Genomic DNA, 11,144 nt, shown 5'->3' on the forward strand with positions numbered 1-11,144 from the left:
CATAGCTTGGCTACTGTGCACAGCGCATCAGTAAACATGAGCGTGCAGATGCCTCTGAGACTGGTTGACTTGGAGTCCTACCAAGGAGTGGGAAGGATAGGGTGTGGTGGGGGTGGGGATCACGTGAGCCTTGGACGGCTGTGGCTGGTGTGAAGGAAGCAGAAAGAAACTGGCTGAACTGACATCGTCATTCTGGTCCCATGTTTTCTACAGAGACTTTGTTAAGTAGAAGACTGTTTACCCACAACCACCAGACTTGGCGTGCTCAGGGCTAACAACACTCCACTGATCTAACACCAGAAGAACACAGGGAATCAGAGTAGTGATGGAACTGCCCCCGCATGTCAGATTCAGCTGTCACACGACAGGGAATGTACCGAATGCTTTGATGTCACCCTTTTAGAGCCAGAACCATAGTGTGGCACCCCCACTACATCTGCATTCCTTGTAAGGTCTCTGTTGGCCCAGGCGACCTCCTTCCTTACCTCTCAAGTCCTCCTCTTCTGCCATATGTCAGACAGATTTGTGGCCAAAGCCAAGGGCTCTGAACTCCTAACTGAGGCTTACTGCCAACAACCTGGGTCTCCACCAAACTCACACAGATGCCCAAAGGACAACTGAAAGGTACAAATATCCCCCAGACATGGCTCTTCTAAGGTAGGAGGGGAAAGCTCTATAGCCACGTTACTCTCTGGTGTGTGAGTTTCCCATCGCCAAGGTAGCGTCACACAGCGCAAATACATCATCTCTCTAGTTCTGGAGCCAGAAGCCTGAAGTGGGCTTTACCAGCCACGTTACTCTCTGGTGTGTGAGTTTCCCATCACCAAGGTAGCGTCACACAGCACAAATACATCATCTCTCTAGTTCTGGAGCCAGAAGCCTGAAGTGGGCTTTACTAACTAGTCTCTCAGATCTTTTCCCTCCCTTTTCTGGTCCCTCAGGCCCCCTGCACTCCTGTGCTCCTGGCCTCTCCAGCAACACAGCATCATCCTTATAAGCTCCTCTCCCCCTCAGACCCTCCTCTCTTATAAGTAAAGTGAGACTGGTCAAGGCAGAGTCCCCATGGACAATCCAGTATCACTGCTCCTCTCAAGATCCTTCACTTAATCTCACCTGCAAAGGAAGCAAGCAGAAACCACAGTTTGGGGGATCAGGACACAGACTCGGAGGTGGGGGCTTGGTGGGGGGACTTGGTTACCTACAGAACCAAGTGGTGGTTCAGTAATCCCCATGTGAGGAACCACAAGAAAAAGACACCTGCACCATTAGGGGGCCTGTGCAGAGGCAGGCTCCAATCATGTCTGAGGAGTCCTAAAGTGTCTAGAGGTAGATGCTGTGGACCCCATCCAGGGGGAACATATGGTACCCAGGGAGGCTATTCTGGGTACAGTCTCAGTCATTCTCTGCAGGAGGGTCTGTGTGTGGAACACCAGGGACAGCGAAAAGAAAGGCCTGAGGAGGAACAGGTAACATCTGGGGTACTGGGGTCCAGTTCATCTGAGGAAGAGCTCTGGGGCATACAGTGGAGCTTTCTTTTCCTTGAAGGAAGTGCCACTTGGTTGAGGATAGAGGAGCCAGAGAACAAGACCCCAGGCTGCTGGGCTGAACTTGGCCTGGAGGCGTCACACACAAGGATGCACAAAGGTAGGGAGACCTGGTATGGCCCAGGTAGCTAGAGGGCCAGGGCTGGCCTAATGGAGGTGGGGGTGGGGGGACAGCAGACAATGCCATCTGAGTTCAAGTTCCCACCACCAAACCAGCAGGCGATCTCAGAACTCCCTCTGCTCTCTCTACCATGGATCCTAACTAGAAGAGCTCAAAGCTCTGCCTCTGAAAAATGCCAAAGCCCAGAGGGTTAAAAATAGCCTAAAAGAGGGGAGGGTTATAAATATGGGAAAGACTCTGGCTCTCTGTGAACCCCAGGGAGAGGAAAGCAGGGGAGGGCTATGACATCACTGGTGCGCCAATGGTCCTTCCAAACCCGCCTTGAGCTCAGCAGGAGTGGAAGTTGCTACCGACCACCAGACTTCTAAAAGTCCCCAGACCATCCTCAGCTTCTCCTCATCCTCACAGGCTCTGGACTAGATTCCCTAAGAAGCAGCAGGTCCCCAAAATATAAGGGGACCGTCAGGTGCACAGGCTCTCCTGGGACCACTGTCACTCCCCAATCACAGCTCTGGGCTTGGCTTCAAGTGGGTAAACTCATTTTACAACAGGCATGGAATCTACCCCAGGCATACAATCAGCCCCGTGATGATGATAAGGTGGAACAGCTTCATCCATTGTAAGCACTCCCTGTCGGAATTCCTTCCCCGGGGAGATGTAAACAAATGCCCCCCTCCCCAATAAAGTCCCAATGACAAAGCAAAATATGATCCCACCAAAGTTCAGCTTGGGAAACCAGTGAGTTTATGGGCTTACTTAGAGACCAAGGGTGAGAGGTCAGAGTTGTGTAGGTGACACAAAGCAGCTGCATCAGAAAGTCTCACTCACCTGCATAGATGGGGTTTCCCCTTCTATGAACCTTCCACAGTCTATAGACTCTAGCACCTCCCAAGACCATGAGGCAATGTGCAATTAGGGCAGAGTTAACATACAGACAGCCAGGAGGTCCGGGAGGGAGCAGCTGGAATCTCAGGTGAGGGTCTGAGACCCTCCCACCTCCTTCTATGAGGGAAGGTCAGAATCATATCAACAAGCCTAACCTTGGGGTGTCTTGGAAGTAGGCACAGCTGTTCTGATGAAAGTGACAGCTGTTGTGCCTGGAGGAGAACGCTCTACAACATGGTCCCACAAGTGACATTCCCTACACAAAGTCCTCTGGGTTCCCATGCCACTGACAGGAGGCCTCCAATCTCGGACATAAGCTCACAAGTCTCCTTTCCCCAGAGAGGCTGACCACCTCGCCCAGCTGACCTGCCTCCCTTGACCCAAGTGCACACTCTGCTGTGGAAGAAGAGGGAGCTGTATCCCGTATGGGTTGAGATGGGATCAAGGACTCACGCAGACTTTCTTCTAGACAGAAGCTGATGTGCAACATCAGGGAGAGGGCAAACGTGGTCAGCAAGCTGCCGACACTTGTCAACACTTCAGATCTGAGGCCTCGGTGGCCTCCATCCTGGGCCACTTCCAGGACAGAGCAAAGTGACTTAGCAGAAACATTTATCTAACAAATGGTCAAGCAGCACCTAAAGTGAACACATAGAAACACACAAACTCCAACACACACACAAATACACATTGGCAAACCCCAACACACAACCCAACATACACATACACCAACACATATATGCAAATCCCAACACAACCCAACATACACATACACCAACACATATATGCAAATCCCAACACAACCCAACATACACACCACCAACACAATACACACCAGCACACAGACACCCCAAAAACTACAACACATATACAACCCAACACACAGACCAACAAAAACTCCAGTACATACCAACACACACAAACTCCAATATACACACATAACACCAACACACACACAAAATCCAACATACACACCAACAATACACATACCACCAATATACACCATCACCAACATACACAGAAATCCCTACATACACAACCAACAAGAACACACACAAACCCCAACTCATACATACCAACAAACGCACCACCACACATATACCAATACATACAAATACAAACCCCAACACACACTACCAAGATAAACCAACACACAAACCACGCACACACACCACCACGCACACACACCACCGTGATGGCTTATCTCAGCCATCAACTTGACACAGTCCAGTGTTATCTGAGGGACTCTCAACTAGGGGAATGCCTGATCAGACTGGCATTCTTAGTTGCTAATTGATGTAGGAGGGCCCAGCTCAAGGTGGGTGGTGCCATCCCTGGGCATGTGGGCCTGAGCTGTGTAAGAAAGGTAACTAAATGTAAGTCTTGAGAGCAAGTCAGCAGGCAGCCTTCCTCTATGGTCTCTGCTTCTAGCTCCAGCCTTAAGTTCCCACTTTGGCTTCCTTAGATGATGGACTGAAACCTGTAAGATAAAATTAACCCTTTCCTCCCTAAGCTGCTTTCTGGTCATGCTATTTATCACAGTAACTGAAAAGTGAACTAAAATAGCCATCACCACACACACAACACCAACACACGTACCAACACACACAACAATACACACCACCACCACCACATATGCACACACATGCATATACGCGCATACACACGTGCACACACTCATGGCAGGTGCGTGCACGCACACACACACACACACACACACACACACCTTTTCTCTTGCTGGTCACTGACTTTCTCAACTCCCCTGTCTGTCCTCTTTTCCTGCACAGGACCACATGGTAGATGTTTTTGATCTTCTGGGGATCTTTGTCTCCCTATTCGCTCCATTCTCATACAAAAGCAACCAGGAACAATATCCTAATGAATGGATGTGGCCGTGTTCCAATAAAACTTTATTTATAAAATACAAACAGCAGGCCACATTTAGCCTCTGGGCTGAAGTCTATGAAGAAGAAAATAATTAAGGAAAAGCAAATACAGCAACAAAGAGGAAAAACTGTCAGACGGTTCAAGGGCTCGTTTAGGATTTGGGATCAGCTGCCTCTAATTCCTTCCACGACTGACATGATCCACCAATATTTTTTTAAGGCACTAAGAGGAGAAATGAAAAAAAGGTTTCTATGGGAACAGGGAGTTCATTTGTAATGGTTCTACCTCTGTGAAGACATTTTATTTCTCTCCTTTCCCTTCAGACTCAGGGTATGCGTGACCTACGACTTGTTGGGCAGGACTTTGCTCAGAGCTTCTGCCAAAAGATGCCACAGGGTTTCACAGGCCAGCAGCGCACATCATGAAAGCCAGGCCTGAGCTGGGGCCTTCCCCAGAGTGGTACATCTGGTCCTATGTCCTGATGGAGACAAGGCCATGCATATGCCTACCAGCTTCCTGGGTCCAGTTCCCTTCCTAGGTCAGCTGCCCTGGATAGAGAACTCATCTCTAGCTCTGCACAAACCATTTTGGAGTTGGGCTTCTAGTCTATGTGGCTCCCAAGCATTCTTGCTCCTGGGCATAAGCTGTTTGTAGGCAGGAGCTTATCCGTTAGCTCTGATCATAGGCAGGTCCCTAAACCTGCTCCCAAGAACCTTCAACTCCACCCAGCTTGATCAGCTAAGGGCAAAGGAATGTCAGTCATCTACTGCCTGTGCGTTGACAGAAAGCCTGTGAACTGCAGCCTCTTGTGCAAGGCTGGGGTGGAAGTGAGTCCCAAACACTTGACTGTGAAAAGCAGCCAGGAATGCAGCCAGCAGAGCAGAATGGGAGCCCAGAGCCACAGTGGGCAGCCCACCCCACGCCTGTGTGCCAGAGGCTAGAATGTAAATGACTTCGGGCAGATAAACAATGCCTAGGCCCTGCCTCTCTTGATACCACGTTCTAGGGGCAACTCAGAGCCCCCAGGGAGCCAACTCTCACTTTGCCGAGGAGGACAGCAAGAAATAGCAAGTGAGATTTGCAGGAAACCCAGTTAGCAACAGTATCAGGGTCCAGGATCTGATGTTTGCCCTCCCAGTCTGAGTGGTGATTTCTCTAGCTTTACATAAGAAAAAGCTCCCAAGAAAAAACCTGCTCCAGACCACAGTTTTTCACCTGCAATTTGGAGATAATGCAAGGCTTGGGGCTGGACTGCCATGGAGCCTGCAGAAAATATCCAATTTAGGGCTGGGAGCCAAGCAGACAGCCCAGCTCCCGGGACCTAGTTCCTTGGGGACATAAAACCTCTACATATGATTTTCTTCTGGGTTTTAAACAGAACCTTCCAGGGTACTGGCTGTGCTGAAAGTCAGGGGAAGAGGACAAAGAAGCCCTTGCCTCAGCTCCTCCCTTCTTTGACCTGGTCCCAGGGCACAGAAGGTACAGAAGTGGAAGAAAGTGAGCAGGTAGGAAGGGCAGGCTCTGGGGCAAGAGGTGGGTGTCGGGGTGAGAAGGCTGGTATGGTGTCCCCAGCAGACCCCAGATGGCTCAAATACTGCCAAGTCAACCCAAGCTTTCTCTCACTACAGCATCGTAGTCCATGATACCACTGGTCCCAAGGGGGACAGAGGGGTTACTCAGGTGTTGTGGAATACTGTCCAGGTGTGCCATGACCATCATCATCTTAATCACATCTGTGACTACCAGCATGAAACCTTCCCAAGATCAGGCCTAAGGATGTCTCTTAAAGGAGAGCAGGTCAGGTAGCAGGGTATGGTGACACATATGCCTTTAATCCCAGCACTCAGGAGACAGAGGCAAGCAGATATCTGTGAGTTCCAGGTCAGCCAGAGCTACATAGTGAGACCTGTCTCAAAATACCAAATTTCAGAGAGAGAGAGAGAGAGAGAGAGAGAGAGAGAGAGAGAGAGATTGAGAGAGAATGTCTTTATACCCTCATAGAAGATTCCAGCCACACCCTCCCCCTGTTCAGTTGCCTGTGGTGTCTGGAGGCCCTGGGGTAAAACAGGGACTCTTATGTCTGTACCTTTCATGAACTGTCACCCATGTGACTCACAGCTATGCAGCTTTTTGGGGGGGGGAGGGGTTCACCCATGCTCCTGAAAGGAAACCCTCACCCGTGCTTTTACGAGTAAGCCCAATAAACTCACTGGCTCACCAAGCCAGACTTGGGGGAAATCATCTGTTGTTAGTGTCCTCTCTGAGGTAAAGAGGTGATGTTTAAGTCTCCCCAGGAAAAGTTAACCCAAGGTTCCCACTGTCCCCAGCAGGTCTTAGTCTACAAATTCACTGGCAGATTTAGAAGGGACACTGTGGGATGGCTGGATGGTGGGTGGATTAGAGGAGGTGAAAGGAGGTAAAGCAAGTCCCAGAGCCTAACAAAGCCATTGTGTGGTTCAAGGGAGAATGAGGAGGGCCTGAGCAGGGCAGGCCAATGAGGCAGAAGGAAGCAGTAACATGATCCTTCCAGAACATACAAGCCATGTCCTACCTGTAGGACCAACCAATGAGTCGCTCCCTTTCTGAACAGTCCAAATCAATTTCATGGTCACCTTTCAAAGCCCAAATCCAAAGCCCTTCTCAGAAACCTGTGCAGCCACCAGCCATGAGGTTAACCACCTCTTTACACACCTGTACCTGCAGGATGCTCACCCTCGGCCTCACCAGGGTTCAAATACCAGCTCCTAGGGAGAGCAGCCAGCCAGGGCCGGGGTAATACCATCAATGTTGCTAACAGGCTTGCAGAGCACAGTTGGAACAGCCTGGCACCTGCCCCACCCACCTTGAATCTGCCCTGCGATGGCAGATTCAAGCCATGCTCCTTGGGAAAAATGAGATGTCAGATGATGGCACCAAACCCCAAAGGCAGGAGAATCAGGGAGCTGAGTCCCGTCGTCCTAGTGCCTGCGATAGTGTCTTGTCTCTTAAGGCAGAGACTGGAACCAGGGTTTCACTCTCCGATGTCTCCAAGATGCAATGCACCTGGCACCTGTGTGCCAAACTGAACAGTGAAGACCTGTGGGCGAGTCTGGGGACAGTTAGAGGTTCCTAATGAACAGGATTGGCTTCGAAGCCCTGACCCGACAGACCTTGTCCAGAACAGGTCACTCTGCTGAATCGTGAAACAGGGAGGGGGCAGCCAACCAACCATGACCTGCGAACACTGGAAGCCTCCAATGGACCATCTGCAGAGATCAAAGACACAGACCAGGCACCTGGCCACCCCTAACCTCTACAACACCCCCATGGCTCTGAGAACTTGTAGGGTCAGCAGACTGAGGCTGTAGACACACTTCCGTTCCATTTTCTCCTCTGTGAAAAGATCAACAGCCTGAGCTGTCCCACTTCCTTGCAAGGGACCCTGGGAGGGTGGCACAGGCAGTTTGTGCCAAGGGACATTGGGTTGCACCAGAAAGCCTTGGTGACAAACATCTCTACAGCCATTGCTGCTCACGTCTGACAACTTCATCTGCCAAAGAGCTGATGATAGAAGTGAGGCCCCTGGGACCCACCATTATCTGCCAGCTGACCCGGCTTCCCTCCATCCCAGTGTTCCTCTGGGGGAAGGCCCTGCATATCACAATCACAACCACCTGGATTCTAGAATCCCATGGGGGTGGGGGGTGGGGGCAGAGACAGAGGCCTGGAGGAAGATGTGGAGAGAAGTCAACAAGGCTTCAAATCAGCCTGCAGATACTCAGAAAGGAAGAACCAAGGAACCCTAAACCATTCCCTGAAACTCGGCATCCCAGGGGTCCAATCTCAGCCTGTCCTCACTGCTGAACCCAGAACTACCCCGTGCCAGGAGCAGGAGTGTACAACCAGGCCTGGGAGATCCTGGAGCAGCGGCTGACTGCACATGGGCGCTAGGAGCCTCTACCTCTCCCTTTACAACCCTGAGCTCCCTGGGAGATCCTGGAGCAGCAGCTGACTGCACATGGGCGCTGGAGCCTCTACCTCTCCCTTTACAACCCCGAGCTCCCACTGTCCCCAACTGCCATCATCCGGACACCATGGCTACCTGTGCTGGAGTAATCACAAGCTCTGCCTGTCACCCCTGCCCACAGCCCACCCAAGTTCAGATGAACAAGGCCCCACCACAACCCCATCTGGTCACCCGGACACATCCAGGTCTCTGACGTCCACCAGCTGGCTCGACAGATGCTAAGAGCCCAGTGGGGAACGCCTTCTGGACTCGAACCTTTAGCTGGAATCTTCTGAATACCTCAGAAGTAAAAGAGGCCCCCAGTTAGATCCCCCAGTCCACAGACAGAGAGACCAGGGAGAAAACTGAGAGAAGACTGATTCCTACCCTGAATTCCACTTCTAGCCTTTCCCGAGCAAAGCATCAAAGCCTGACTCAGGAACTGACTCTGAGCTAATGTCCACCCCAAAACACAGCTGGCTTTTTTTATTCAAATTCATAATAGCCCCCAACTATAAACAACTCAAAGTTCTCTCATCAAATGATTAGGTAACTGAATAGTGGTATATCCAAAAAGTGGAATAGTACTCAGCAATAAAAAGGAAGAGCGGGTATAGGTAAGAACATGGACAGATCCCACTAACATGTTGATAAAAAAAAAAAAAAGGTCCCAATTAAGAGGACATACCACAGCAGTGGACCTCAAATCGGGTTCCAGAGGCAAACTAAATCTTCAGAAAAATTCTGAAGATCAGAATAGAAGTTACCTTGGTGATTGGTAGGGTGGTTACTGCCTGAAACAAGGCAAGTATTCGGGGTACTGGGAATCTATATTTGGGTAGCAATTACTTGAGTGTACCCATACCTAAAAGCCTGTTGATCTCACACTTAAAAGTAGTCTATATTATACACGTGTGCAGTGCATATATGATATATACATACATGAGTTAGAAGTGTATGTTTTAGTGGCAAAGTCCATTGACAGTCAAATTATAACTGATACTTGCCTGAAAGTGGGGTAGCTGAGAGACACCCACTCATAAACTCCTACCCAACCTTCAAAACCCATCTCAAACTGTCCCCATTCTGTGGGAGCTCTCCCTCAGTTCTAGTTCTAGGAGTCACTTTACCCTGCATTCCTTAGTAACAATTGATCTTGAAATTGGGAGTTGACCCTGGGGGAAGAAAGGAACTTGTGGCACTAAGCTACCTGGGTGAGCATGTGCTCATTAAAATGCCTAGAGATTGCCTAAGATACATAATAGACACACACATAAGACTTGACAGCCAGATGTCATCCCAGCCAAAGGTATACCAGGAATACCCAGCCTAGATAAGATGCTGGTTCTTGGCCATGGGAAGCTAGGCACCCAGCTATTCTGCAAAAGGAACCGTTTTCACCACAGCAGGTTCAACCCTCCTCCTCTGACACAAATCACAGCAGCTAAACAGCAGAGACTCCCAGAGGACACAGTCCCCAGTGCACACTCCCCGAGCCTTCCAGCTGGCTCTTTTTCAGGTCACCTCTGCCTGCACTGCCCTTGCCAAACCTCAGGCTCAGAGGTCCACGTGAGCTCCCAGGAAACACTGTCTCAGATGTAATGTTTAATCTAGACTCTTCCCCACCCCCAGCCCCCCCTGCTAGGGCTCCCTGCCTTACCGGCAAAGGGACACCCACAATCCTCCAGACCCTAACTCTGCCCAGAGCGCCCTGCTGGATTCCGGGCACCTTCGGTCTTGACTCCACACCCCCAAGTCAGCAGGGGAAGCGGCTAAGAAACTCCACCTGGGCAGACCCAGGTGGGTGAAGAGAGGCCGGAAGTGGACTTCTGTCCAGTCTTGCAAAGCCCCCATAGGAAGAGAGAGGGCTGGAAGCACACTTCCGCTTGAGGGCAGTGGCCTCTTGGGGTGGAGGATGGGCCAAGTTTATCAGTGATTTTCGTTTCCTTCAGGTATTTTTTGCTTGCTAAGTTTCCACTTTGAGTGCATTCTTTTAAAGACCTTTGTTGGCAGCAGACCACCAGGCGCATGTCAGACACACTGGTTACCGTGGTTTCTCCTTCATCTTGCTCAGACTGGAGCTTTGGTCCCAGTTCCTTCTCGGGGTTGTGGGGTGGGTAGGGAAGGTCTCCTGACCCCTTACAGCTCCCTGAAGTCCCCACACTACAAGACCCTAGGAAAGAGGCTAGTCTGTCCCCACCACCCCAAGCCCTCTTCGGGTTCGAACTCGTCCCCTGGGGGCGCCGCTCCTCGCTGCCATCTTCAAAGGCACTTCGGAAGTGCTCCAACTCTGCTGTGCACACACTCAGTTGCACTTTCTCCTGTCCCGGACCTGGGCCACGTCCCTGAGAGTCCACCTACGAACTTCTCCGAACTCCCAGCGGCGGGAAGGAGGGCGTGATGGTCCCCAGATGAGAATGGGGTGCACGCGCGCGTACACACACTCACACACGTGCACACACTCACACGCGCGCTCGCGCGCCGCCCCACCCCCTGGGCCACCGCCAACCCGGCCCAGGCCAGCGATAGCCGGCTCCAGGGCGCGCGGGGACGCGGCGGGGACACCCCGGGGAGCCCGGGGCTGCGGTACCTTGCAGGTTCTGCACTCGGATGTCGCTGATCTGGCCGATGAGCTCCTCGCGCTGGAACCAGTCCCACTCCAGCGTAGCCATGAAGCGCGCGCAGCGGGCCGGAGCGCCGGCGGCGGCGGCGGCGGCGGGCG

At 51.4% G+C, this 11,144-nt stretch overlaps 1 protein-coding gene across 1 annotated transcript in view; it reads right to left on the minus strand.

Annotated features, from left to right (window-relative positions):
* LOC103741851 (calmin-like) overlaps positions 1–11,138 on the minus strand; it is a gene marked incomplete at its 3' end in the record, with an annotated part of 74,894 nt that extends 63,756 nt beyond the window's left edge. The window contains exon 1 of the mRNA XM_008842786.2: positions 11,013–11,138. Within this exon, the coding sequence (XP_008841008.1) occupies positions 11,013–11,094 (82 nt within the window). The remainder of the gene's footprint in view (positions 1–11,012) is intronic.
* Positions 11,139–11,144: the final 6 nt, after the last annotated feature.

The sequence above is a fragment of the Nannospalax galili genome, unplaced genomic scaffold (genome assembly GCF_000622305.1).
Source record: "Nannospalax galili isolate Female #2095 unplaced genomic scaffold, S.galili_v1.0 scaffold1740, whole genome shotgun sequence".
In the NCBI taxonomy this organism is placed as follows: Eukaryota; Metazoa; Chordata; class Mammalia; order Rodentia; family Spalacidae; genus Nannospalax; species Nannospalax galili.